The sequence below is a fragment of the Ixodes scapularis genome, unplaced genomic scaffold, assembly GCF_016920785.2.
Source record: "Ixodes scapularis isolate PalLabHiFi unplaced genomic scaffold, ASM1692078v2 PGA_scaffold13__105_contigs__length_92229423, whole genome shotgun sequence".
Taxonomy (NCBI): domain Eukaryota; kingdom Metazoa; phylum Arthropoda; class Arachnida; order Ixodida; family Ixodidae; genus Ixodes; species Ixodes scapularis.
The window spans coordinates 48,529,154-48,556,105 of record NW_024609839.1 but is presented as its reverse complement, the minus strand read 5'-3'; the positions used below and the strand labels follow the sequence as shown (position 1 = coordinate 48,556,105).

At 45.5% G+C, this 26,952-nt stretch overlaps 2 protein-coding genes across 6 annotated transcripts in view; one reads left to right on the top strand and one right to left on the bottom strand.

Moving 5' to 3' along the window:
* LOC8036065 (transient-receptor-potential-like protein) overlaps nt 1-13,651 on the bottom strand; it is a 51,166-nt gene extending 37,515 nt beyond the window's left edge. Inside the window, exon 1 of one of the 2 annotated variants that reach the window (XM_042289888.1) lies at nt 13,620-13,651. The gene's annotated coding sequence lies outside the window, so the exon portion shown is untranslated. The remainder of the gene's footprint in view (nt 1-13,619) is intronic. The other variant, XM_040213386.3, reaches the window with a different exon arrangement.
* Nucleotides 13,652-13,977: 326 nt separating this feature from the next.
* LOC8036064 (proton channel OtopLc) overlaps nt 13,978-26,952 on the top strand; it is a 29,528-nt gene continuing 16,553 nt past the window's right edge. The window contains exons 1-2 of one of the 4 annotated variants that reach the window (XM_029988464.3): nt 13,978-14,081; nt 23,520-23,765. In XM_029988464.3, coding sequence (XP_029844324.2) covers nt 23,565-23,765 — 201 coding nt within the window. In that variant the 5' untranslated portion in view covers nt 13,978-14,081; nt 23,520-23,564. Of the gene's footprint in view, nt 14,325-23,519; nt 23,766-26,952 lie in introns of all 4 variants that reach the window. The other 3 variants (XM_040213357.3, XM_040213356.3, XM_040213358.2) reach the window with 3 other exon arrangements.

Below are 26,952 nucleotides of genomic sequence, written 5' to 3'. Positions count from 1 at the left end.
CCTACCCTTTCTGGGTAGGGCAGTCTACGCCGGCGCAGAAAGGTGCAGGTAAATCGAGCGCAGCTACTATAGCACTGCGAATACGGCCACCGGACGGCCATCTTGCATGCACCAAAGTAAATCCTTTGGAAAGCTGCAGAGGTTGGGCGGCAACGAGCTGAAGAAACGTTTTTTGGTCGTTCACCATCATTCGCTCAAGTAGTTTTTTTAAGACCTTATGTAAACTGTTGCAGTTTCATTTGAGTACACGAGTAAATTTTTACAAAAACTCAGCACCGCAGAAAAAATTCACCATTCGTCGAACGCGAGCCTTGCCAGTTTTCCGGCGTGATCAAAGCTTCCTTGGCGCTCTCAAGTGCTGCGGTTTTGTGCCTTCGCGCACTTGGATACTCGTCAAGAATCGACACCGTGGCAAACTTTTGAAGGTGTGTCGCGCGCAGATGTCTTTGCGTCATATATCGCCTTGGCTATTAACCTTGGCTATGTTTCAGATCTACTAAAATGGATTACATGGCAGCACAAATAAAACAACGCTGCGGAAAAAGGTAGCTTTCAGAACGCAAAAGTATAAAACGGCGATATCACAATTTTTTGAAACGCAGACCACATGGTCGTATGGAATCCAGTGTTGGGTAGTGTCGCGATACTTGTATTGTGATACTGTAACTTGTTACTCTTTTTATAACTTTTAACTGTAACTAGATAGATATCTTTTGAAATAAATATTTAACGCCGAACGAGAGCCTTTAGCTGTCGTCGGTGCCGCAGTAGTCACTGCGACAGCTTTCTTTGCGAAAGTTGTCGCCGCCAGTAGAAGCTGTCTGACCGGGGCCACAAACGTTGTTACTGCTGGTCGACTTGTCCGTTCCCAGATGATTTCGTGATCCACGCTCGAGTCCTTTGTTCTGCGTTGCATAGAAAAAAATTATACAAAAGCGGAACGCATTCCAAGACACCTTTGTGTTGTCTTTGTTCACTCCTTTCTTTACCTTGTTTAATACTAACGGTCTTTACTACTTTGTTCAGTTCCAAATAATTTAGCCTTCTGCTCCCCTGCCTACAATTGTAACGCACCAGTGTGTTCATCGGTACCTCCCTTTCTTCTAAGTTCAGAAAGGCGGATAAGAGAGCTCCTAAGAGAAAGATGAAGGGAGAGAGCACGTCACAAGAAAGAAGAAAAATAGTCGGATGGTAATTAACCCATATCGCTCAAACGAGAGGCAGTGGTGAGTGACGAACGGCAGGTGCTACCTTGGCCCGGCAATGAACTGCACTTTGACCTTGTCGAATATAGTGGCGATAACCTCACTGCTCGCTGCAAATACTGGGAAAAAGTATACACAGCCGGGAGTTACTTTTCCTCCAACCTAAGCAAGCACCTCGGGTTGAGTTTCGACTTTCATTTCAGGACACTACCGCTAAGCATTGACGTCCGCAGGGGCTCAGAAAGGGAAATGATAGTCGTCTGAGAGTTCCAGATAAATATAAATCGTAGTCATTGTGTTAAATGTTAAAAAATAAACGGAAGAATTTTGAAAGTAACTAAGTTATTATGACGAAGTAACTGCAACTGTAACATGTTACTCTTACTTTTAAGTAACTGTGACTGTAACTTTAATACAATTTTGACAAACTCTTTGTAACTGTAACTAATTACATTTTAAAGGTAACTCACCCAAGACTGGTGGAATATGATGCTGTCCCCGCCGCCCTACCCGGCTCCCCCTCTTCCACCGCCACTGCAGCACTCTCAAAAGAACATATGTATTCTTACACCCCTTTGTCCCATATAAGATATAAGACACCCCAAAACTTCAGTTCGACGTCCAGCGCACTGACGTCGATCTGACGGTTCCAACTTTCACGAGAGGCTTGATAGCCGTGGCGTAGAACATATTAAAATAGCTAATGTGCCTATTACTAAGTAAAAAAAAATAGATTCATCTTTTTGGCTTTACTGCAAAACCTTGGTGTTCTCTTTCTGTGGTCTTCGATACGTATTTTAGCTATTTAATAAGTTATATCACGCCGTTATCAAGTCTTTTGTAAAATTTGGGGCCGTCTGTTCGATTGTAGGGCGCTGTACGTCGAATTAAAGTTTTGGGGAGCATCATATGAGACAAAAGAGTGTAAGGTGAGACCCTTTTTTTTAGAGTGTGAATCAAGCTCCTTTCTGTATCGGGAATGCCGCAAGTTACAAAACCAGTCATCAGAGCAAAGAAAACGCGGCTCCAGAGGCACATTGGACTTTACGTCGGTTTCTCTCGCGAAACACATCAACGTTGGTTCTTGATCAAACCAAATCAAATCAAATCAAAGCTTTTATTTTGCAGAAACACTGGAAGGAGTCCCAGACAAAAATCTTTTGAGACAGCTTGACTGGGTCTGGAATCTTTATTACATTGACAGCGGCTTGGTAGTGCAACACTCTACTAACGTAACATTTAACGATACAGAAAAAAAAAACGGTTAAAAATTAGGACTTAAACATTATAACACTAAGTTAGGGAACAACGAAGATATAAGAGCGCAAGTCTCGTTTGCTAATAATGTATATGTTTTTTGTTGTTTCTGAGGCATTTAGATGGGACCAAAGGGTATCGGAAACGTGCGAAGGCACAGAGACGAACACTTCGGCGTGCCGAGGAAGCTTTGATCACGACGCAAGACCAGCAAGACTTGCGTGCGACGAGTTGCGCCTTTTTCCTGCGACCGTTTACACAAGGTATTTAACATAAAAAAAAACAAAAAAACTTCTTCGGCGAATGACGGTGAACGAGCGAAAAAACGTGCCTTTAACACGCTGCCGCCCAGCCTTTGCAAAACTCCAAAAGGTAGACTTTGGTACATGCAAGATGGCGGTCCGGTGGCCTCACTTGCGCTGCAGCGACCAAGCGGGCATGCGCGATTCATCAAATTGTCATAGAAACCAGTGCTCCTGCTTCTCTTTAGAGTAACTGTATAGGCTCAGAGCCAGAGTATCGCGTTCCTTTTCCTTTTGCCGCCATCTCCGTATTGGCGGAGGAGCGGTCACGTGGGCAGAACTGGATCCGACCTTCGTGCGGGAAAGCGGCCTTCCAGAGCGCCGAGTTTCGGGGGAACATATTTTTCGCTTTGAGTTCGCCAAATATAGATCCTAGACTAAAATCGAACGAACCGAAAGCTTCCTAAGTCATTGAACATTATGTGCGTAAACTGGGTACAATGCAATCCTGTTTTTTTATAACGAGAGCGATGTTTTAAGGCATCCGTTTCCAAGGTATGGGAAGCAGACGACACGGACGACGATCGCTTTGCTCGCGTCTGCGGCTCTCGCGAAGTAATACGCGATACGCGACCGGCACATCCGGCCGTCTTGGCGAGTCAGCGAGCTCTCGTGCGAAAGCGAGGGGACGGCGTTTTCGTCAGCCGCTGCGTCGTTTACCGCAATGAATTGACGACTTCACTTCACACGCGACCCGCAGGATGCGCGGGTGCGATTTTTGCAATCGAGAGGGAAACAGGAAACGACGGGACAACGATGACGGCGCCTGCGTGGCTCGTCGCCGCACTATTTTCCTTACGCAGCGCGCCGCAGCACGCCGTAGCACGCCGCCTCGCGTCTGCGCCTTCGCGTCCCTTGCAGAAACCGACCGTGGCTTCCCGCAGTGCTTGGCTCCAGAACGGCACCATTGCGGTACTCTGCTCCGCAAGCGGAGCATATACAGGTACTCTACTTCTCTTCATCCGATGGCGCCACCTGGTGCCAGCGACAGTTCCGAGGTAATCGACCTTTGATACCGATTTTAATAGCGAAATCGGCCATGCGTGAAGGATATGTTTGGTAGGTTATGATGCTTAGAACCCCTAGATCGATTTATGACAATAAATCGACGATCACAAAAATCTGTTTAGTGTCCCTTTATTATCGCAGCGATTGGCTCTGGCGAGTGCTTTGCAAAAAAGCAAGCGCTCCAGATTTTTGAGAGTATACTTACCCGAGATCAAGCCTGTTTCAATGGCTTCCTGGTTTGGCCATTATACGCCGCCGATAAGACATAAGTCGGCAATACTTTAGGAGTCGTTCGAGTTGCGACGTTATCTTAGTCACTGTACTCTGCCACGATTATCTCTTTGTACAGGCGTGTGCGTTTCGATTCAACGTTGCAAAAGGGGGCCCCGGATTGCGCCGTGCATAGATCCACTTTTAATATGTTTTATCTAGACAGTTTTTACCGCTTCCGCGAGCTGCTCTTGCTTATCTATCTGTGAATTGGAGTTGCATCATATAGAACCGCAATGCCAAAGTTGTAGCCAACTTTATCTCTTTCCGTGAAATCCGGGATTTCTGGGCATCTGAGCGTTGGTTGAAAATTGTTTCGACACAATGCAGACCACCCTCACTTCTCGTACTTCGCTCCATCCTCTCAGCGCGGATATAACAAACATAATCGTAGTTTCTTTTTCATTTTTTTAATTTTGCAATATGCAGCTTAATTTTTTTCCCTGGCGTAACGATTATATGACCCCCAGGTAACCGACAAAACAACTGTCTTAGACACTCAAAAGGGAAATCATAAAAGCATGTAACTGGCGTACACTTATAACTGACAATAGTTTTTGCCAAGCCATCTCTTTCTCTCCCTTTCTCATAATTGGTAATACCATTATACATAAGATAAGTTCACGAATGAATTTTTTTATCTATTCCTTCAGAACACGAGTGTCAATCATCGTATTATCGCTCCCCAACCAATGAGGTTGCGGCGTTATCCGATGACAACAAAGCCGAATAGCCAATCACGAACCGAGATGCCTGGCGATAAGAAGCCACGCCCTCAAGAACCGTAGTTAAAAAAAAGTCCGGCTGTTCGCGGAGCGTTACTTTTTTTTCTTCTTACGGGGAGAATTAAGATATATGTAGGCGAACTTTAGATTAGACATTTGATATCTTATCAAGTCGAACGCGGAAAGCATCGCTTCTTCTTCCGACAACCAAATCTTGTAAGAGCCGTACTTAGCGGCGTATGAACAGTGCACAAAACTTTCATTTTTCTTGAAGTAAAAACGAGTACAGGCGTGCAACGCATTGACCGGTGTTAAAAAAAAAGATGAAGAAATTATTTAGTTAAAAAATAATCTAATAAGGCACGTCTGGGTTGTAATTTGCGTCAGCTTTAGATTTTTGCGCTGTTGTGGTTAACATCATAAGCTAGACATACTGCCCTCGAAGCAACCTAAACTAAGGAAGAAAAAAGTTACGTATCAAGATAATGATGTTACGAATCACCCGTAAAACAACATACAAAAGCTTTATTTCTTTTTCCCCCTTTGGTATGAGCATACCGTGCGTGTTTGCCGAGGTCGCTGAGTGGACGCTCTGCGGCATTTGCGGCTGCCTGCGATAACCTCTAAAGAGCGGCGGTCAGGCGATTTGCGAGCGCTTACGGAAAGGAAAACAAGCGGTCGGCGATAGGATGCCGCGCGATTCCAGTAATGCACGCTTAACTCTTGAGCGGCGGCGTAGCAAAGTGAATCTGTTCTCGGAATCGCGCACAGCAAAACAACACCGCTCTCCCCCAAACAAACAGGACCCCAGGCTTTCCAGAGCAGGATCGAAACCAGGGTCGCCTGGTTTCGATCCTGCTCGCTCCGTACAGTGTTGGGAAAGTTCGCCACAAGTGATACAAGCCTCTCGCACTCCTTCGCGTGTCTCCCGTTTTCGGAAGAGCCGCGACAGATCGCGCGAGACAGTAGGGGGAGTCCTGGACTGGACTTCGGGCGACGTGTCGAGTCGCGGCGTGAGCTTCTCCGACAGGCGATGACTCAACTCTAGCGATTCCCATGGCTCTGGCAGTCGGCGTTCCCTCCTCCGAGTGGACGTCCGGCTGCGGATCAACCTCCTGCGACAACGGGTAGTGGTGTGAGGTCGTCCGACCGGCGATGACACAACTCTCGCGATTCCCTTGACTCTGGCAGTCGGCGTTCCCTCCTTCGAGTGGACGTCCGGCTGCGGATCAACCTCCTGCGACAACGGGTAGCGGTGTGAGGTCGTCCGACCGGCGATGACACAACTCTCGCGATTCCCTTGACTCTGGCAGTCGGCGTTCCCTCCTTCGAGTGGACGTCCGGCTGCGGATCAACCTCCTGCGACAACGGGTAGCGGTGTGAGGTCGTCCGACCGGCGATGACACAACTCTCGCGATTCCCATGGCTCTGGCAGTCGGCGTTCCCTCCTCCGAGTGGACGTCCGGCTGCGGATCAACCTCCTGCGACAACGGGTAGTGGTGTGAGGTCGTCCGACCGGCGATGACACAACTCTCGCGATTCCCATGGCTCTGGCAGTCGGCGTTCCCTCCTCCGAGTGGACGTCCGGCTGCGGATCAACCTCCTGCGACAACGGGTAGTGGTGTGAGGTCGTCCGACCGGCGATGACACAACTCTCGCGATTCCCTTGACTCTGGCAGTCGGCGTTCCCTCCTTCGAGTGGACGTCCGGCTGCGGATCAACCTCCTGCGACAACGGGTAGTGGTGTGAGGTCGTCCGACCGGCGATGACACAACTCTCGCGATTCCCTTGACTCTGGCAGTCGGCGTTCCCTCCTTCGAGTGGACGTCCGGCTGCGGATCAACCTCCTGCGACAACGGGTAGCGGTGTGAGGTCGTCCGACCGGCGATGACACAACTCTCGCGATTCCCATGGCTCTGGCAGTCGGCGTTCCCTCCTCCGAGTGGACGTCCGGCTGCGGATCAACCTCCTGCGACAACGGGTAGTGGTGTGAGGTCGTCCGACCGGCGATGACACAACTCTCGCGATTCCCTTGACTCTGGCAGTCGGCGTTCCCTCCTTCGAGTGGACGTCCGGCTGCGGAGAGTTATGGATCGGTGTCCTGCGACAACGGGTAGTGGTGTGAGGTCGTCCGACCGGCGATGACTCAACTTGGGATCCCCTTTGGCTCCCAGGTCGGCGAGCGCTGTGGGCACCCGGAGTCTACGGCTCACACGACCGCACTGTCTTATTGGGGACCCATTGTTGTTGGCATGACGTCGGCGAACCCGGCGCGACGACCGCCCTCGCTGGTAGCCGCCGGCCGCGCGGTGGGACGGGCATCGTCCCACCGCGTGGCCGACGTCCAGTGTCGGTGCCACTTGAGTGCTGTTCACATTGCCCATAACTCGTAAAAAAGACACGGTGTTTTCTGCAAACATGATGACAGAATCATCTGCGTACACGCCCCCAAGCATGTTCGAATGCTGTTTGCTTCGTGCATATATGCATGCTTCAAAAATGACCGCGGAATTCGAAGTCGGAGTCACACTGCGCCATACAAAAGAGAGTCTGCATACATATTGGAAAGCTAGTCACCGCGAGATCCGTGCTTAGAATGCCGCGTGAAAATCAATTCGAGGAAAACTTGGGCTATCGGCATTCGAACCGCGCATATTGCTGTGAATCGTGTTTGCAGAAATGTTTTTTTTGTACGATGTATTATGGGCAGTGTGACCCCGGCTTCAAATGCCTCGTGCCAAGTTTTCACCTTGAACTTACTGCCATATGCTGCATCCGAAGCACGAATCTTTCGGCGACTCCCGCTTGAATCTGTATGCAGACTGTCTTTTGTACGACGAATTAGCGGCGTGCCCGTGGCATTCGAAGCCGGAGTCACACTGCGTCACAAAAAAGACAGTCTGCATAGAGATTTGGACGCGAGTCACCACGAGATTGGTGCTTCGAATGCCGCATGTCAATGAGTTCGAGGTCGAAAATCGGGCTCGCGTCATTCGAACCACGCATGTTGCTGTAAATCGTGTTTGCAGAAGTGTCTTTTTGTACGATGTATAAGCATGCAATATGACCACGGCTTCGAATGCCGCGTGCCAAGTTTTCACCTTGAACTCATTGCCATGTGCTGCATCCGAAGCACGGATCTTCCGGCGACCGCGTTTGAATCTGTATGCAGACTGTGTTTTGTATGAAGCAGTGCGACACCGACTTTTGAGGTACCCATAGCGTCGCGAGCAAATGGCTGCCGCAGTTTCGTCCTCGCTTCGAATATTAAAGTCTGACTCCGCGCGCAGAAAAGTGTGAGGAGGCTTGAAATGTAAGTGAAATTAATCGCATTCGTGTACTTTATATACGGCGAGTGAAGTTCTTTAAAAAAAAAATCGTGCAAATACAAAATGACGACGTTTTTATTATATTGACTAATGCTACAATCTGAGTGGCCCTGCAGCAAAAATTAGATGCCCTGAACTTGCCAAGCCCGGGGCTCTTGAAACTGGCAGTGACTGTAGTAGACCCTCGTCAATCTTAAAGTCGCGAGCAATTCACGCGCCTCAACACAATTGTAACGCACGCTTACCAACAAGTAGCGTTACAGAGTCAGAGAATCTATTCTCGCAGTCTGATTTCATAAACAGGAGCAATGCGGTGATTGCATATTTATTTACTGATTGATTAGGATACTTAGGCCGCTTTAAAAGGCATTGTAATAGAGACGGAACGTACACAAAACAAGATAACTGCACATTGCAACAGGACGCCTAAATAGTTATAGATAAAGCATAACAGTTCTAAAAGTATAAATATTTCAGCAGTCATAAAAATAAAAACAAAGCTGACACGTCCATTAGTACTTGGTCGAAAACTAATTTTGTCAATCCTATTTTCAATACATGACTGGGCAGCTTACTCCAGTCTTGAATTGACCGCAAGAATAAAACATTGAAACAGGTGACTTCTGCATTTAAACTTAACTTTTGTTTTTCAATATATAGTTATTTCTCCTGTATCGTTCATAGGTAGGCCGGAAAATATATTTGTATTTAGAAATATCACCATAAATATAAAAAGAACTATGAAAAAGGCTTGAGACGGATGCACTGATGTCTCCGATACAAGGGTTTCCCAGTATAGTGATGACTGGATGATCTTCAGTTATACTGACTGAAGTTATCTTTTTCTTTTTTTTGTAATAAATCTGGCGGGGCGATTTTGTATTTTTTTTTTTTTAATTCGATCATTCAGGTTTTGTTTGAAGGAGCTTGAAATTCCACTCGCATATTCAAGTATAGGTCGCGCACGCGAAAAATCCAAGGTTTTTTTCACTGCTGGCGAGGGGCAGCTTAAAGGTTCGCTTCATAAATAATAATGATCGGCTAGTTTTTTGTCGCACGAGGTTACCTTGCCCTTGATAAAAATAGCAATGCTAAAATAGTCTGCTAATTTCGCATTTTTATAAAACAAAAACTAGACCCGAGTATACTTGGAATGTTGACGAAGCGCTCGTGTTCAATGCTTGTTTAGAGTGCATGACCAACCAATGGCGGCCGCACATAATCTACGCATCATTTCGAGAAGTTTCCACTGCTGCATAATGCCATAATTAGCTAAATAAAAATATTCTATATATCGAACTTCCTTACTCGCAAGTTTGCTATTCTCGTGTAGGTTTTCTATTGATACGCCTTGGATTCATTACCTTTAATTTGTTTCTATTTTAATTTTTTTGTATTTAAATCGGTATTATAGGTCTATTTATTTAGTTTTTTTTTTTCATTCATATTTGGTTGTTTATTTTCTTGCCCTCGAGATTGTGAGAGACACCTAATCCGGCTTTCTAGCTATAAAGTTTGGAAGCCCCTGCACCAAACAGACAGGAGCGCCGACTGACACTCCAGCGCGCTCTTCGTGCACCGAGTATTCCTCGGAACGCGAGTGACTTCTTCGCGCTCCGTGACGTCACGCCCACAAACAAGATGGCTGCGCTGACCGGAACGTTGTCGAGACGAATGGCGCTTCCCCGACCGCTGCCCCATTATTTCCTTTTGAAAGCCAAGACAGCAATTAGCGTTCCGGAAAACGTTTGTTCGTGCATCTCGACTGAAAACTAATTCATCTATCGAACGGTAGCGTGCAGATAGCTCAGCGACCGAAAGTCTGTCGAGATGAGGAGACATTCGGACCGCTGCCCTTTTCAGAATGCCTTGCTCAGCAACCAAAGATACTTCGATTGGAAAGCCGAAACAACAGTTAGCGTTGCGGAAAAGGTTTGTTCGTGCGCCTTGCCTGAAAAAGAATTCATCTATCGAACGGTAGCGTGTAGATAGTTCAGTGACAGAAAAGATCTCGATATGAAAAGACAGTCAGATCGCTGCCCTTTTTTAGAATGTTTAGCCCAGATAATAAAGATACTTAGATTGGAAAGCCGAAACATCAGTTAAAGTCGCGGAAAAGGTTTTATCAAACATTGCATGATCCTGAGAACGTTATATGGGCAGGAATGACACAAAAGATACAGGCAAGCTGTTGGACTTACAATATCGTGCAAACCCGTCATCAAGGAACAAGAAAGGAAAGGAGGACACAAACAACAATTTAGATTGTCGATTGTGTCACTTTTTTTTTTTTTCCATGATCTCGGGTTTCTACCGTTTTGAACTTCGCCTTGACGTCGCTTGGCCTCTATAGAGTCTACACTAATTTTGACTATCACCGTTCGATTTTTAACATTGAAAGACTCACCGGGATGATGGTGAAACAAGCCTACTACGACACAAACTTATACCCGTGCCACACGGGCAACTCGAATGCCATTTACAACGAATGACATTTAGGTGACCGGCGAATCAGCTCGCAATCTGTCGCGCGTGGAATGCGCTACGCTCGGAGTGTCGCGCGCTGATTGGGTATTAGACTAAACAAGATTACTAGTACACATCATAATACGGTACGGTACTAGTACTGTCAAGTGATTCACGAATACAGTTAAATGACACCTAATCCTATAAAGCAATGTCGTCGCATATACTCCATTCATCCATAATCTGAGACTGCAGTGGAAGCTATGTGTCCTCGGACCAATCATACGCCTCCCTTTCGCCACGTGATCATCCTCTCGCCCACACCCAGGCGCAGAGAGCAGGGTCAGGTGGTGAAAGGGACGCGGATGACTCATCCCACCGGCACGTAGTTCCCACCGCAGTCTCAGCTTATGAAGGAAAGGAGTGTAGTGAAATTGACGAACGGATTGTATTTCGGATTGACAAAGAAACGTCAAAATGACGCCTGACTGTATAATGAAATGACGTTAAAATGTTGAAATGACGGCTCAATTGTATTTCAGGCTGACGATTAGGACGTCAAAATGACGTCGGACCGTATGATGAGACGACGATAGAATGTAGAATTGACGGCTTAACTGTTTTTCCGGTTGACAAATGGGGTGCCAAAATGACACAAAACACCGTCATTCTGACGGCCAAAAACTTGGAAAATAGAGCTTCCAAGGCATTTCCCGTCAATTTGACGGAAAAGCTTTCACAGTGTAACATCACCGTCTTTTTTTTTTTTTTTAACTTACACTCTACAATTCAAAAAAGTCCCTAATTTATATTCGAAATAATTTCGGCTTCTGCGACCCGTATCCACGAGATGGCGGGTTCGTCACAATAAGTGCGGTCGGAAGTGGCTCACGCGGTTCGTCGATAGTTCCGGTATGTCCCGCTCCTGTATACGCTATGCTCGGTTTAGTTGCTGCGCTCGGAGTGTGACACTCGGAGCGTCGGAGCAGGAGTAAAGGAGCGCGGACTTAACGGGCCCAATCAATGCCTCGAGGGACACTCGGGTAGTGGCTCATGTCCAACCACTGCTGCGGTGAGAATAGCCGAGCTCTAGCAATGTCTGGAGCTCAGCGCGCGCTTTCTACTTCGCCAACCCCTGCTTGTGGCTACAGGATTAACGTTGACGGCATAGGATGAACACCAAACCACGTGGCCGCCTGATTTTTTTTTTTTTTTGGCCCTTGCCATTGATTAGAAAGAAAAGCCAAGGAAAGTTTATTCGGTTATCAACGTTAGGGAGCGATTCTAAGTAATATTCATTGGAAGCAGAACAATCGTTTGAAGCCCCTTTAAGTCGCGGTCACAGCGCTTTTATACGTGATGGGGATAAGCAGCCTAAAACGCGCGGATAGCGATAAAGAAACGCACACGACACGGCGGAGCCTTGTCCTGTCGTGTGCGTTTATCGCTCTCCGCGTGTTTTGAACTGTATATCCCCACCGTGTACAACAAGTCAGCGACCACCAAAACTGGCCCATTACCGCTCATTCACACTGGAAGCGGATCCGCGTTCGCAAAGCGGTTGCGAACGCGGTTGTATAAAGATCCAGTACAATTACACGCGCACTTGATGTCATCGAGTGCGCGTGCAATGGACCTTTTCCGAGAAGCGTTCTGCGCACGCGCGAGCGCCCGATGCCAAGCGGCGGAAGTCGGCACGAGAAATCGTGGAAATTCGGAAGGAGGCTGTGGATCAGCGAGTAGAACACGTAATTGCAGCATATATATAATTGTGTTACACAAAAAAAGAAAGTGGACGGAAAGAAAAACACGACGTTTGGGTAGACGCTACGGATTTCCCTCTTTAAAGTCGCGTTGGGCACGCGACGCAGCTCAGAGAGCGAAGCAACCGATAGCGTAGCTCCCGATATCGATTGGTAGCGCAGGTAGGTCACTTCCTCAATTTTTAGTTCGTGCAGCCACCACCTGGTGCCGTCGGTATTTGGAAAAGGTCCATTGCACGGCATCTTTATACAACCGCGTTCGCAACCGCTTTGCGAACGCCGATCCGCTTCCAGTGTGAATAAGCGGTTAGACCGATCTCAGCAGCCGGTTTTGCTACGCCACCGCTGCTGCTTTGCATCGAGAGAACTTCTTCACGTGCGACAACCTTACTGGAGCTCTCCGCGTACAGAGCCCGAGACGGCACGAGTCGTCTCGGGTACTTTCGCCTGCCTCCTGTGAACTAAAGTTATGGCGGCTTCAAGCGTGCGCCCAACGCTTAGTGAGATCGGTCTATTCATCACCACACTGCTATTATACATCGTACAAAGGACAGTCCGCTGACACTGTCTGAAGGTTGCTTCATCTTTATACGGCGGTCCCGTCACATTGATCATGTGCACAGACTGTCGGCAGACGTGTTCTAAGCATGAGTATATATATAAATGAAGCAAACGTGTCTACGCTCGAGGCGTCTACTGTCCTCATGTCTGCAGCGAACATAGCAGTGCCTCTTGCATGATTGGGCATGTACTCTGAGCGTGTATCGAACACGAGGGTTCCGTCAGCGTTCGGCGTGAACTCGGCTCAGCTCGTATCGAGAGCGAGTGCCTCGTTAGCGTTGGTTGCCGGACTCGGACCCAACCACACACTTCGTGCCCAAAGATGGACGGATGAATGCTAACGGCTGTACCATTTTTAATTGACGGTAGCTTGCGCCACCTAGCCTAGCAATTGAAAACTAAAAGTATAATATCTCGCTTCGCCTGGTGATAGTTACAATTTTGTAACTATCATTAGGCGTTGTGGGATATCACCAGGATGACTTTTGACCCAAAAAATGGAGATCGCCAGTGTTACCCAATCAGGTTTTCGAAAGGGGTCTATTGCAATTTCTGTTATCAAAACTAGACCCCCTCCCTTTTAGAAAAAACAAAAAAACAAAACGGAAATAGATTTGCAGTTTATTAGCGGTTGATCGGACCTATTACGAAGGAAAGGCAGCCAGTTCGTCAGCAGCAGCGCGCACAGCACAATACTCCCTGTACAACATTAAAGACCATATAGTCCTCTCACCTTCTCAAAAGAAATCGGAAAACGAAAGTCGAACGATGGTGTTTTCCACGAAGCACCTTGTCCATTCTACCCACGTAACACTCACATTTGCAAACAAGAACACTAGTAATGCCATTTATAGCACTCCCCACCCCCTTCGAAAACAAATCGCTGAATCGTAGATTATACCAACCAGGTCGTCTGGAAATTCCGCCGTCGAAGACAATGCCGACTCGGCGTCTCTGGGTAGCGTCACAGGCAAATGATACAACAACAGGCAAGGGCCGTCGACGATAAGCGACCCGCTGTGTTTTTCTCTTTGCTCGTACAAGACAGGTAAAAAGGGACTCCGCTATCGATAACTGGGCTCAAAGAAACAAAAGGGAGGGCCTCCGCGATAAACGTCACTCGCAGGCAGCGCGTCACTCAGTTGAGCAGACGGGGCGTCAAAACGGACTGAGCTGCGAAAGCTGGCAGATACAGGTGAGGCGCTCTCTCGCTCTCTCTCTCACTGTCTTTCTGTGACTGTGAACGCGAGGTGAGTTTCGCACATCCCGGGTTTGTCTCCGCGAGACCTCGAGACCATCGCTTGCATCCTTGCCCCGTGTCGCGTGTGCGCGCGTCGTAGTATAACTACTTTCCCCGGGAAGTGTTCGCTGTTCTTCTATACTTCGGCGAACTGAACTGGGAGAGACAGTGTTCCGAGTGGAGTTCCCCGTTTTAAACGTGAGCAGTCGAGATTTGTTTCATTTTCGAATAGTTCTGAAACTTCGGCATCTGATTCGGGGCTACATTTGGCCGGAAAATGAGTGTTCGGCAATACGTTGTTCATTCTAAACTTAAAAGAAAAAGAAAAAAGAAAACGTTGATTCTTTTTTTGGAACACTCTGTAGAATTAGATTTTTTTTTATTTCTTTTGAGACACACAGTGTTAAGCATGCGGCAATCTTTTTTTTTTTTTTTTTTCGAAGAAACGGAAGCAACGTGTGTCTCTCTTTCATCTGAAAAGATGAGAGCGGCAGCACGCCTGTTTTAGATGTTGAGACTTGAGCACGCGATTGCCGCCTTCCGCCGTGCTTTGGCAGCGCTCACGAGGCGCCAGTGTGTTATCGATGGCAGGAGTACGCGCAAAAGGCGGGATGACTGAAAAAAACCTCCCTGCTGTTTTTATTCTGTCAGTCTTACGAGCAGTGTTGACAAGTACTTCAAGTAAATTGTACATGGAGTACTGCATCGAGTAGATTTAGAAAAAAAATGACTTTACTTGGTGTACATTTCATGGGTATGTACACTTGTACATCACTTCAAGCATTCTTTCAGATGCTTTCCGAGGAAAGTACCCCTCCCGACTTGAAAGTACATTCCCCAAATTTGGTCTCTGTGAAATTAAGCTATTTCGAGGACCACACGTTCGCGTCCTCGACTTTCCCAGTACTATAAGCAGTATTAGAGGACAAGTATAAAAGCTCTAACAAAAAAAAAAAAAAAAAAAAAGAAGAGCATTGTTAAGTGAAAACACGCTCTCGTCTTTCGAGAGGTCATCCGGCCATTTCTCGGAGTGAAGTAATGGCGGCTCTAAGACCGATACGAATAGGTGCCTTACAAGTTGATTGCGTTAGCCGAAATAGTTCGTCTGTGAGAGTGAAACGGACTACTCCGTGGCCAGTTGATTTTATTCGCCGCCATTTTCAGAAATAACTGCAATGCACCCCGATCACCTCTCGGGCAATGCATACCGGTAAAAAAAAAAAAAAAAAAAAAAAAAAAAAAAAGAAATTGCATAGGGGAATGAGAGGGTATCATGAAAGATTGTGTTATAAAGCACTTGTAGCTTATTTCGGATGTGCATTGCATTTATAATCATTTACTTGAAGTACATCGTGCCTAGAGTACTTAAAGCTTTACTCGAAGTACATAACCTCTCATTTACTTTTTACTTTACTTCAAGTACTTTTTAGATGCCCTTTACACAACACTGGTCTATTGTGACGCCCAAGTGTAAACAAAAGCCTGATAACAGGTTTTATGCGTGGCTTTCGCGCAGTCTTGCACACGTTGCTCGAAAACAAGTGATAGATAACAATTACAAGTACCATTAGTTAAAAAGCATTCAATTAGGTTACTTGATTACTTGAGAAAAGGTAACCCTCACCTTTCCGATTGAAAACATGGTAGCGCTTTAGACGAAGACAAAGAAGGACACTGGACAACACAGAGCGCTGACTTCAACCGTTTAATCGTCGTGAATTGGGAACTGTATAGACTGCGCTCGTTTTCCTTTCAACCAATCCCAGGCCTCGAAGCTGCTCTCAAGAACGCTACTTCCCTATCTCTCAGGTCAATGGAGACAAGGCTGACACAACCTTCACCGGAACCTATAATCCCATCTGCTTCGGTTATCTCTCTTATGGTCTTAACCTAGTATTTGGCAAGAACAGTGCACGTGGCGAACAGAGTCCTACAGCCGCAGTCTTGACACTGAACTGACAGAGCCTTAACATAAAGAGCTATCGAGATGGCCATCTCTCACTTCACTGTCAAGACCGCGGCTGCAGGCCTCTGTTCAACAACTGCCCTGTTCTTGCCAAACAGAAGGATAAGACGATAGATAATCGATGCAGGCCTGATCCTACATTGACCTCATTGATATGTGTGTGTGTGCGCGTGTGTGCGTGCGTGCGTGCGTGTGCTTGTGCGTGTGCGTGTGCGTGTGCGCGCGCGTGCGCACGCGCGCGCGTGTGTGTGCGCGCGTGTGTTTAGGCGTTGTAAGAGAGCAGGGAAAAAAAAGTTAAAGCCATTCGTGTACGCGCACAATGCGCATTTGTCACTGGGGAGGTAGCATTCTTGCCAGCGGCGGCGAGGCCCGGGATTGGTTGAGGCCTGGGATTAGTTGAGGCCTGAAAGATATCGCAGTGTACATTCTTCCCAATTCACGAAGATTAAACGGCTGAGGTCAGCTCTCTGTGTGGTCCAGTATCCTCGTTTGTACCAACGTCTCAAGCGCTCTCATGTTTTTGAACACCTAGTATACCAACTCGCCCAACAATCTGCACTGATCAGTTTTCGATTCCTTCAGATTTTCAAAACAATTTTTGTTTTTCCGCAGGTTTGCAAACAATGGGGTCTTTCGTTCAGTCCATGACTGAGTTAAAATTACCGAATTATAAACTACTTATCATCTCAATCCACGATTTTGTTTAACGGCACCTTCCTGTCGGGGATGTGATTATAGGATTCCTTGGTGGGGAATTTGTACAAACAAAGGGCAAAGGGAGAAAAACATAGTTACGGCTGCAAGCAATGTTACTCGTACCAAAAGTAATAAGATTACTATCGTGAATACTTCCTAATAAATGTAATCAAATGAATACTAAATTACGCCGAAAAGTAATCGATTACAAATAATTTGATTACTTGTAATGAGAAAAGCACAAGTCTGCTTTCAGATAACGTCATTGCCGGTGGTCCTTCCCACTTGTTGTTGCCGAGAAAACACAAATTTGGTGGAGTGAATACGCCCACAGCAACAAGGCCGCCACAATGGTATCTGTTGCGACGTCAATGCTATAGCCATGTCTTGGATATTGAGAGTAGCGTTTGTTGTCTTTCGCTTCATTATTGTCGCTTTGTATCTGAGGCGGCACTCAAGCGTGTCCCCGCTTTATCTGTATGCTGATTAAGTTCGGAAATCGCGGCGGTCTCGTGGAGTGAAAGTTGTGTCTGCCTGGCTGCATGTACCGTTTTTGCATACTCGGCCTTCGTGTCCCGTGTGGTATGAGGACCGCGGCCTGTTGTTACTGATCCGCTGTACCACGGGTGCGATTTCGAACGATTCGTGTTGAAGTTCACAGGCAGCCATCGAAACACATCGATAAACCGCGACACGCTAGATCACCTAGGGGATCGGGGGACACTTAGAGAACGGCGGGAATAACGCGACGCGACCTTTTTGCGTCCAAACATTGAGCGGTGCAGGATATTGCACGACGGAGTTCAAAATGGGCGAAATATAGCTATTTGTTTTTTCGTTATGTTTTAGGGGCAAAGCTCCTTAGGGTCTAGCCTTGTCCGTCCGGCGTCCGTGCTCACATCGATTGCCATCCCGCTTGTCTGCTTAAAAAAAGAAAAAAAAAATGTTCGCGCAGTCGACAGGATTTGAACCTGCGCGGGGAGACCCCAATGGGATTCCCCATTGGGGTCTCCCCGTCCATCGCCTTAACCACTCGGCCACGGTTGCGGGTCGATTAGGGGGCTCTGAGATGTGGTTGTAACTGAAGAGCTGGGGATGTCATGGATGAAACGTTGCATGTAGCCGCTCAACGTCTATAGCACTACCTTTGAACAAAATCATCATCATCAGCGCCACCAGAGCTTCGCCCCAATCAACATCATTCACCACGTGGAGATGCGGTCATTTTTTTCAATTATGGAGCACAAATTTTAGATTGGTAAGGCAAATGTATAAATACGTTACCTGCAGGTCCCGTGTTTTCGAAGATTGTTTTCTCGTTAAATTCAAAGGGTTTTAAGAGTTCATTCTTTGCCAAAAATTTAATATTTATCGGAGTTTATTTATGATAGATTCCAAGTTTTCCAAAATTGAAAGCTTAATCTTCTTCTTGCGTGCCCAATTTTTTTCAAAATTAAATATAGAAACAAATATTATCCGGTAACAAAGCTTTTCTAAATTCATAACAACTCACCTGTGTCGAATGATATTTCTTCAGCTGGCTTGGGAATTTGCGCCCTTGCACTTTGCAATACTAACTGTAACATTACAAAACTTGCAAGCTAGTGTGTCCTTAATAAACGTCGATATTTTAATCCCCGAAATTTCCGACGTAATATCTGGAGAGCTCGTTTTCTACCACTCCTATTCTCCCGTTCCACCGGCGACTGAACGGGATGGAATGGTAGAATAGATGCACAAGTTAAGAAGCGTCAACTCTGTTAATTCATACATGGATTCCGCGCTTTGGTGCAGTTTACAGTGTTTTTTGTTCAGCATTTGGTAACATTATTAGATAAAATGCCTTCGCGAGCGTTTTGCTTTTACCAATCAAAATGCTAACGAATTATTCTTGGTGAAAGGAAGCAATCGCGAAGGCATTTGTAGAGTACAAGTGTTGTGCTTTCTGACTGCCATGCTCTGTGTGGAAAGGATGATGGAGCGACTACGGAAGTTTAGAAATGTAGGGTTTGAGTAACGGTTGTTTCGGGTGTGGTTGCAGCGCTCGCTTCAGCAGTACATTCATGGCGCGACCCTAACACGTTTGGTATTTTATAGGTTGTCCCTGAATAAAATTATTTTATCAATGTATAGAAAAAAAAAGCATTATAATTGGCCTGTTTGACACCGTCAAACTATCCTGTACCGCGGTGATGGTTAATGTTTTTTTTTTGTTAGGTTGGGCTGGTTGGGTTACGTAATATTAAAAAAAGATATTATAAAGCTTAAAAAAAACTTCGTTGAAGTAATATTTATCTCGAGGAACCGATGGCAGTTTGTTATACAATACAATTATTTGTTTACTTGAAAAAAAAAAACTGTATTCTTGTGGGATAGCTCTCTTATTTTTGCGAGGTGTGGGTTTGGAAACTATTTCGCGTACTGAAAGCGTAGCAACTGGAAGTGATATATTCATTTTATCCGCAGGAATGTTGTAATCGCGGGATTAACTTTCTATATCTTTAAAGTATATATTTCAAGATAACTTGGGTCATCGTAAAAATTAGCTCGTACACTATTTATTTATTTACAGGTACTCACGCTTTTTGATAGAGAATTTTGTATAATAAAAATGTTAAAGCAGAACAAAACGCAGTGTAAAATATTTATTTATTTAGGAGATGCTACCAGCCAACTTTTGAAGGCCAAAAAACGATGTAGAAAGAAAAATTAAAGAAAACAAAAGGTCAGTAAGGCAGATAGTTATACACGAACAATCAGTAAAACGAGTAAGTAGTTCAGTCCACTCTAACGAAGGAGAGTGAATCAATTGCGCTCGAAAATGCAGCACAAAAGACAATACCCGTCATGCAGTGGGGCTACTCGTTCTATTCGCAAACGGTACGCGGAAAAAATATTTTACGTTTTTTACTGCAACAAAATTCACGAATCAGTTTCTTATGCTTCTGTCTTGTGTCGCTGCTCACTTTATACTATACTTCGTTTCACCTTATGTTGTACCGCAGCAAAGGCTAGAAGCGCGAGCTCATAACGTTGGCAGCCGCTGTTAAGTCACGAGAGCTCGTACCGCCGAGATGTGCCCCACAGCAAGGAGCTCGCGCTTGTAGCCTTCTCTGCGGTACATCATGAGGTGAAACAGAGTATTAAGATTGTCATCAGACTTTAAAACAAGTTTTGTTAGGTATTAAACTATGGTGAAAAATTTAAGCGCTTACTTGCTTTGGACATCACAACTCAGGCAGTCCGAACGCACCCTACAACGATGAAATATGTGATTCTTAGCCATATGAATTATAAATGAAGTTAAGAACTATTTTTGAACTCTTTTCAACTGGTTTACATACGATTGTGAATGAGGGTCCCATAAGATTTCAGCATATTCTAAGTTATCATCTAAACATTTCTTATAAGAAACGCAAGCTATTTTGGAAAGCAGTATAATGTCATCTGCGAAAAATCTACACTGTATCGAGAGGTTATCTACCATCAAATCATTGATAAAAAAACTTTAAAAAAAAGCAATCCGAGTGTTAAGCCCTGGTGCACTCCATATAGAACGGGTAAATCAATGGATTCTGCTTTGCTCACAAACACAAACCGTTCACGGTTCGTAAGGGAAGAGAACCATTTAAAGGGGCAATCATTATCTAGTTGATGATTCAATTTGTGCAATAACTAGCGATGCGAAACTCTTTCGAACGCCTTTGCGAAATCTAAAAAAACAGCATAGACTTGACCATCATTATCTATTACTGTTGCAAAATTATCGACCGTGTGAAGAGGTTGTGTCGTTACAGAGTTTTAGGGGATCGTGTTTGCACATCCCATGTGGAACGATATGGGCCCTCCGGTACCAACTGCGCATGCGCTAGCACAGAAGAATCGCACATGCGCAGTTTAAATCGGAGGGCCCATCGTACCATATCAGATGTGTAAAAACGATTCCCTTAAAACTATCTATTATCGAGCCCCATGTACGGAACCCATGTCGTTAATCTATTCGAAACGTTGGAGATTCTAGAAAAGGTATGATGTGCTTGAAAATGAAATATTCAAGGGCCTTACTACATGTACTCAACAGGAACACTGGTCTACAATTGCAGACATTTTGTTTTTCTGTCCACTCGTTTATAAAGTGACTACTTTGGCCACTTTACAATCTTGTGGCGCCTTGCCCGTTTTTAAACTGAAAGAGTAAACCACGTGAAAAAAAACAAAAAACTTTGAACACACTTCGGCATACTTTTGTAGGAAAGCGTTAGGATTTTCCATCCTGGCCGGACGAGTTTCTAATGTCGATTCAAGGCTGTCAAGGATCCTTTTTGTCGAGACTGCCAAGTCACTGATGCCATGATTGTCATAAGAAAATGATGGCAACACTGTTCTCCATAGTGTACACTAATGAAGAAAACAATTGATTAAATGATCTAGTGATGCACTGCTCATTGGCAAGTGTCTGCCCGTTATGAGTAAACTACTCAATTGCTACACTTTTTTTGATTGTCAAAAGCGCCCAAATCATTCTTGGATTTTCTTTGAGGAAGTTGTGCCTTTTGATATTGCAGTAATTGTATTTGGATATGCGCACTAGGGCGCATAATTATTGTCAGAGAGAAGAAAGCAAAACATTTGAACTTGTTTGGTATCTTTCTACTCGATTTATATTTCATTTTAAAAGTAAAAGTTCACGCTTCACCGATGGACTCTTTCTTTCTTTTGATTGATCTCGCATGAACGAACTAGTCGACACATATAAAGAAACTTCTTTGAAAAAAGAATATCTACCGACGCCCCATTCTTCTAGGAAAAACCCAAGAAATATCTCAAAGGCCATTTCCAAGAAATCAAGAATATCGATATCATTTGTCCGAGTGAAATTACGATAACGCTTCCGTTCGGTTTCTAGATACACGTACCGCGGAGCAAAGAGATCGCAGACAACTAGTGCATGGCCAATATGCCTTCTGCGATTGATACATCAAGTACGCCTTTGGTAACTATATTAGTTGATGTTCGGCAATAGTTGTTTAGATAATGATGAATAAATAATGAAAAGATTAGGTACTGATAAATTAGATAATTACAATATTGACCAAAAAAAAGAAATTAGATAATGATAATAATATGTCTTCGTGAGCGCTAGAAAACAACACAAACTAAAAATCAAACAAGTCAGCCTCATGGCTAGAGGATTAAGTGTAGAATAAGCTTCTTTATGTAGTACACACAATTTTCAAGAGCGAGGCTTTTGCAATCGTTTCTGTGGAGCTTTGGTTTGGTTCGTGTATTGCGAATTTTGTGTCCGCTTACATATAACTAATTTATTCGTTTTATCGAAGTTTTTTTTTTCGTACTAGCTTGTCTCCTAATATTCTTCCTGAAGATTAGCCCGTATCTTAAGAAAATCATGCTACACAACCATTTAGTATGTTTTACTTTTTTTCCCTGTCGTGCAACTTCGGAAAGTCATATTACAAAGCGGTAGTGAAATTCATAGCATTTATAGCACCTCCTAGATCTCGGTGCCGCTGGATGTGTAGCCGAGCAGGGGAAGGCGTTGCGTCCATACAGCTCAAGTGCCTGGGCCGGTTTGCTGATGAAAGCGGCTGTCTCTCCCTGGTGGTTAAGATAGCTGCAAGAGCAGTTTTGATATCACGTGACCGGTTCCAAGGGGACAAGAAAACTTGCAAACGTATTTCTGGGAAAGGTCGTGTTAAGCGAGAGTTAAAGAAAACGACAGGTAAGGGTTGTATGTCTGCTGAGCAGAATCGGCTGAAACGCTAGGTACTTTCTTTTTACGGAGCCGGCAACGTGACTTGAAAATCCGTCTCGCGGCTACATTAACCGCCGGGAGAGAGAACCGCAGTCACCAGCAAAACCAGCAAACCGGCCCTGGCACAACCGGGTAGTGTATTCGGAAATGCTTGTGGAGTAAGACCACACAATCGATGCCGGCAAGCTGATTAGTGCGTTTTAATGAACGTCACATCGTCTGGTTTGCGGGGGAGGGGAAGGGGGCGCTTTTGTTTGACACAGGATAAACGGAAAACTGAAAACTCGTCAGAATCGACGCTATGCTGCCAGTTACCATCACCTGTGATGGCATGTCGTCAATCTCTCGTCTTTACGTATTGTGGACACTTATACCCTTGTTACACGGGCACACTTAACTGCAGTTACGCTAAACGACAATTAGCGCACAATACTTGCCGACAACATTCTGCGGCGATGCAGTCAGAGCTATGGGCGAACGTGCGCTTGAGCATCTTGAGCACCCATCAAAGCAGTGCACGCGCTCTCTTCACTTCTTTTGAAATAGCTGTCCGAGGGTATAGTGCGGCATCTGTGCTGTCACGTAACCGCAGTTAAAGCTGAGTTAACCGCGGTTAAGTGTGCCCGTGTAACAGGGGTATTAGATCGTGTTTAACTTGGTCAAGTCCAAAAAACAAAAACAAAAAACGAAGGTTGACGAATCTGGTATGAATACTTTAAGGAACCTTTTGAAAGCCTTGTAGACGTTTCGGCAAAAAGTCACTTAAAGAAACCTCTGCTGCAACTCTGAGGCTTCTAGACTGTACCTTTTAAGCTGAACTTGGTCACGGTGGTCCTAAGCGCCTACGAATAAGTGCTCATGATGTGTTACTCTCAGCAACTAAAAGCAGACAGAATCTCTGTATGAACCATTGAAATATGCTTCGAATGACCTAATATTGACATCGGTTGTGTCGCAGAAGTGAAACCCCTTGACAAGACGAAAACCAAGCCTCAGCAACGCCATGTCCAAGGCGGGGGTGAACAAGACCATCACCTTCAGCGCGTGCTCTATCCCCATGACCGACCTGGACAAGAGCCCGACCAGGAACACGGAGTTCCGACCACACAGCTCCAGTTGTTCAGGGAGGCTCGGAGAAGCAGACCGACCCAGGAAAAACCTGCTGGGAAGCAAGCGTTCGGGAAGCCTTTCTGCAGTTGGACAGGTACGGGAATCTTGAGAGGGAACCGTCGGCCAGATGAGCCTCTGATGCGGACACAACTGGTTATAAGTTATAACAGACGACGCCGTGTTTGTCGTGTTATAACTTATTACACGACAAGCACAGTGACGTCGTCTGCTTCGTGCCTAGCAGACAACCAAGTGAAGGTCGTCTGCTAGGCGCAGACTGGAAGAGCGAGAACGCCACCCCGCGCATGCATTGTGCATTCCCAGTGCGACGCATACGTGGCCCTGAGAGTATACAGAATAGCCAGCTGTGTCCACGACAGTGCTCGAGATTCGCGAGTTTAGACATGGGCCTTGTATTGTGAGTTTGAACAGGGACGCGGTAACTCTGTAACAAGGCGGAGGTGTAAACTACGTGTGACTGCTGTTTTGTTACAATCACGTCATGTGTTTGACGTCACGTGAAGTTGGTGGCGCCCTCTGAGGAACGGGTTCCTACACCTAGGTAGTGGACATCGCTTTCTTTAAAAAAAATGTTCTATTGTGTATAATTAACGAGTTGGTCGATACAATCCGTGATAACCGTAAATTGGTTTATAGTATTTTGCAATCTCTCAGATCTTAGAACGGCTTGCATAAAACCGATCATATATAACAAGAACCAGAAAGTGGGACATCTTATGACATCAGAGCAGCGAACTTTGTATTGAATAGTTCGCACTATCGCATAAGTTAACTGTGGTGCAGCCTCTGGTGGAGAGTGGAGACCGAACCGCTAAAGGGTTCGGTTCGTCTCTCCCTGATGCATTTGTTATTATAAAAGTGGTTGGATGTTGTATTTTGAACAAAATGTTGTATTTAGCACGTTGAATGTTGTACTTCTCGACAAAGTAAAGCACGTTCCAGAGTTCTGTAAGTCGGAAATAACAGTTATACCACCGAGGGACCCCACACTCGGTAAACATTGATTACACCAAAGTTGCTTTACAGTGTTTGAGTCTGTTCTGAATACCATCAAAATTATGACCCAGGCGAAAGTTAACACCGAGATGGGAGGATAACGGGACTAAAATATAACTTTCATGCGTTTACAGCATGCAAATAGGGCAAACAAAATCGTAGTTAAGCAATATTAAACCCAACCGCTTTCCAGCGCTCTCGTCAACGTGACCTAAGCAGAAACTATTGTTGAAGCGAAAAGTTCGTGTGCCTTCAAAAAATATAATGTCCCATTTCTTTGTTCGAAACCATTCACAGAGATACACAGCCTTGAGCTATCGCTCGTGTCTGTGTGGCGTTGACACGCGAGCCGCGATACGTGGAATGCGAAACTTTCCGTTGCGCACAACCGCACCAAATGCCAAAGACAAAAAAAAAAAAAAGAAAAAAAAAAACGCTTGACATTAACTATGAACACTAGCTCTACTGTAGTAGTGCGCAGAATGTTACAACAGTGCAGTGCTCTCGGGAATCGGGCAAAAAAAAAAAAAAAAAAAAAAGCGGCATCCCCAAAATATACCTCTTAAAAAAAAAAAAAGAATAAATAAATAAATAAAAAATGCGCGGAAGCAATCAAAAAGAAAACAAAAACCTGTATCGTCCCCAACACTACATGGAAACGCATATCCCTGTATCTCCGGTGTACGGTTCATTCGGAATTTTTAAGTGAACCGACGAATCTGGTTCGAGCTCGCGAGGCGCATCAACACAATGACACAACTGAGAACGTCGATAGACTTTGGTGCAAACCTTTGCGTTAAGATGATCTAATCTATCGAAAATGCCTATGCTCGGTGACGGGGAAGGACCCGGCAGATACTCAACCTCGAACGCCAGCTTTCTAGCTTTGATGGCTCTCCCTGGCACGCGCAGTCAACGCACGTTTGAGGGCAGCGTGCACGTACCGAAGGCCAAGTTTCAGCAAGATTCTGTTCAAGTTCAAGCAAGTTCGTCTGCTTCTTGCACAGGGGTGGCGGTGACGTCAGGACGCAGTGCTCTGATTGGCTCCGATTGAAAGGAGAGCGGGCAGACCTCAAGGCAGCTAGCATTGAGGTCTACCCACTATCCTTCAATCAGATCCAATCAGAGCTCGGCGTTCTGACGTCACTGGAACCCTTGGGCAAGAAGCAGACGAACTTTCGCTTCGCATAAAGACGTGCACGCCAGTTGCATCCATGGTCTCCGCCAGCCTAAGAAATGGAGGGGGCCTCCTATTACGTTCACGGTCCTTGCTTTGTGATTCGTCCTTCGGCGGTCGAAGAATGCCTGATTCTGATTGGCTCTGGAGCGATAATGAGATGCACGGAACTCGGCACGCCCTGCGTTTGTGAAACTGTCGGCGACTATCGACGTTTGCAAGTACGGCGTCTGGGCGCGACCATCTTGCTGCTGCTGTGGGTAGATCGTCTTATAGTCAAGCATTGATGAGGCGTACTCACGGTTTCCAGACTGGCACCTAAACAAAGCGGTTTCTATCCATGGTGGCCAAACTATTGGTCTAAGAGCGTGAGTGCTTGCAAACGACTATACAGCGTGCAAGTTCGTCTGCTTCTTGCACACCTCGAACGTTTTTTCCCTCTCAAATGCGCCCCCATGCGTATGTTGACCCCCAACCTTTACCAATGATGGCACAAGCTTGGCCGCCTCGTCATCGCACGTTCACTACGTTGCCTTTTGATTGGCGTGCCACTCCATGCGTTCCGATGCGTCAAATACGCATTTTAGAACAGTTGCTCGCCTAATAGGCTATGCCCAGTACCTTGACTTGGACATTAAGTGTCAGGGATAGCTGTTAACTAAACGAATATTTTTGTAACTATACAAGGGGAAATCAACGTCGTCTGGCACACAAATACGGTGCTATGATACGAGCTTTTCTTGGAATGTTGCGGTTCTGAACCTTGGCCCTGGGTGAGCCTGCAATATGTAGTCGATTGTGGTTATGCGGATGTCAATGATTAAGCAGGGTCTTTAATAGAGCACTGGCCTAACGTCCATTTAAAATATTTGAGATATTAGCCTAGTTCTGTTTATTTTGCCCTTTAGTTAGTTATAAATACGATGCTTTGTTTTAGGTTATATATATATATATATATATATATATATATATATATATATATATATATATATATATATATATTTGGAAGGAGTACATTATGGTTTTCGGGGTTTCGAAAACGCATTCAGCTTCGACGCAGATTTTTCCGTAACTTATCATCCGCATT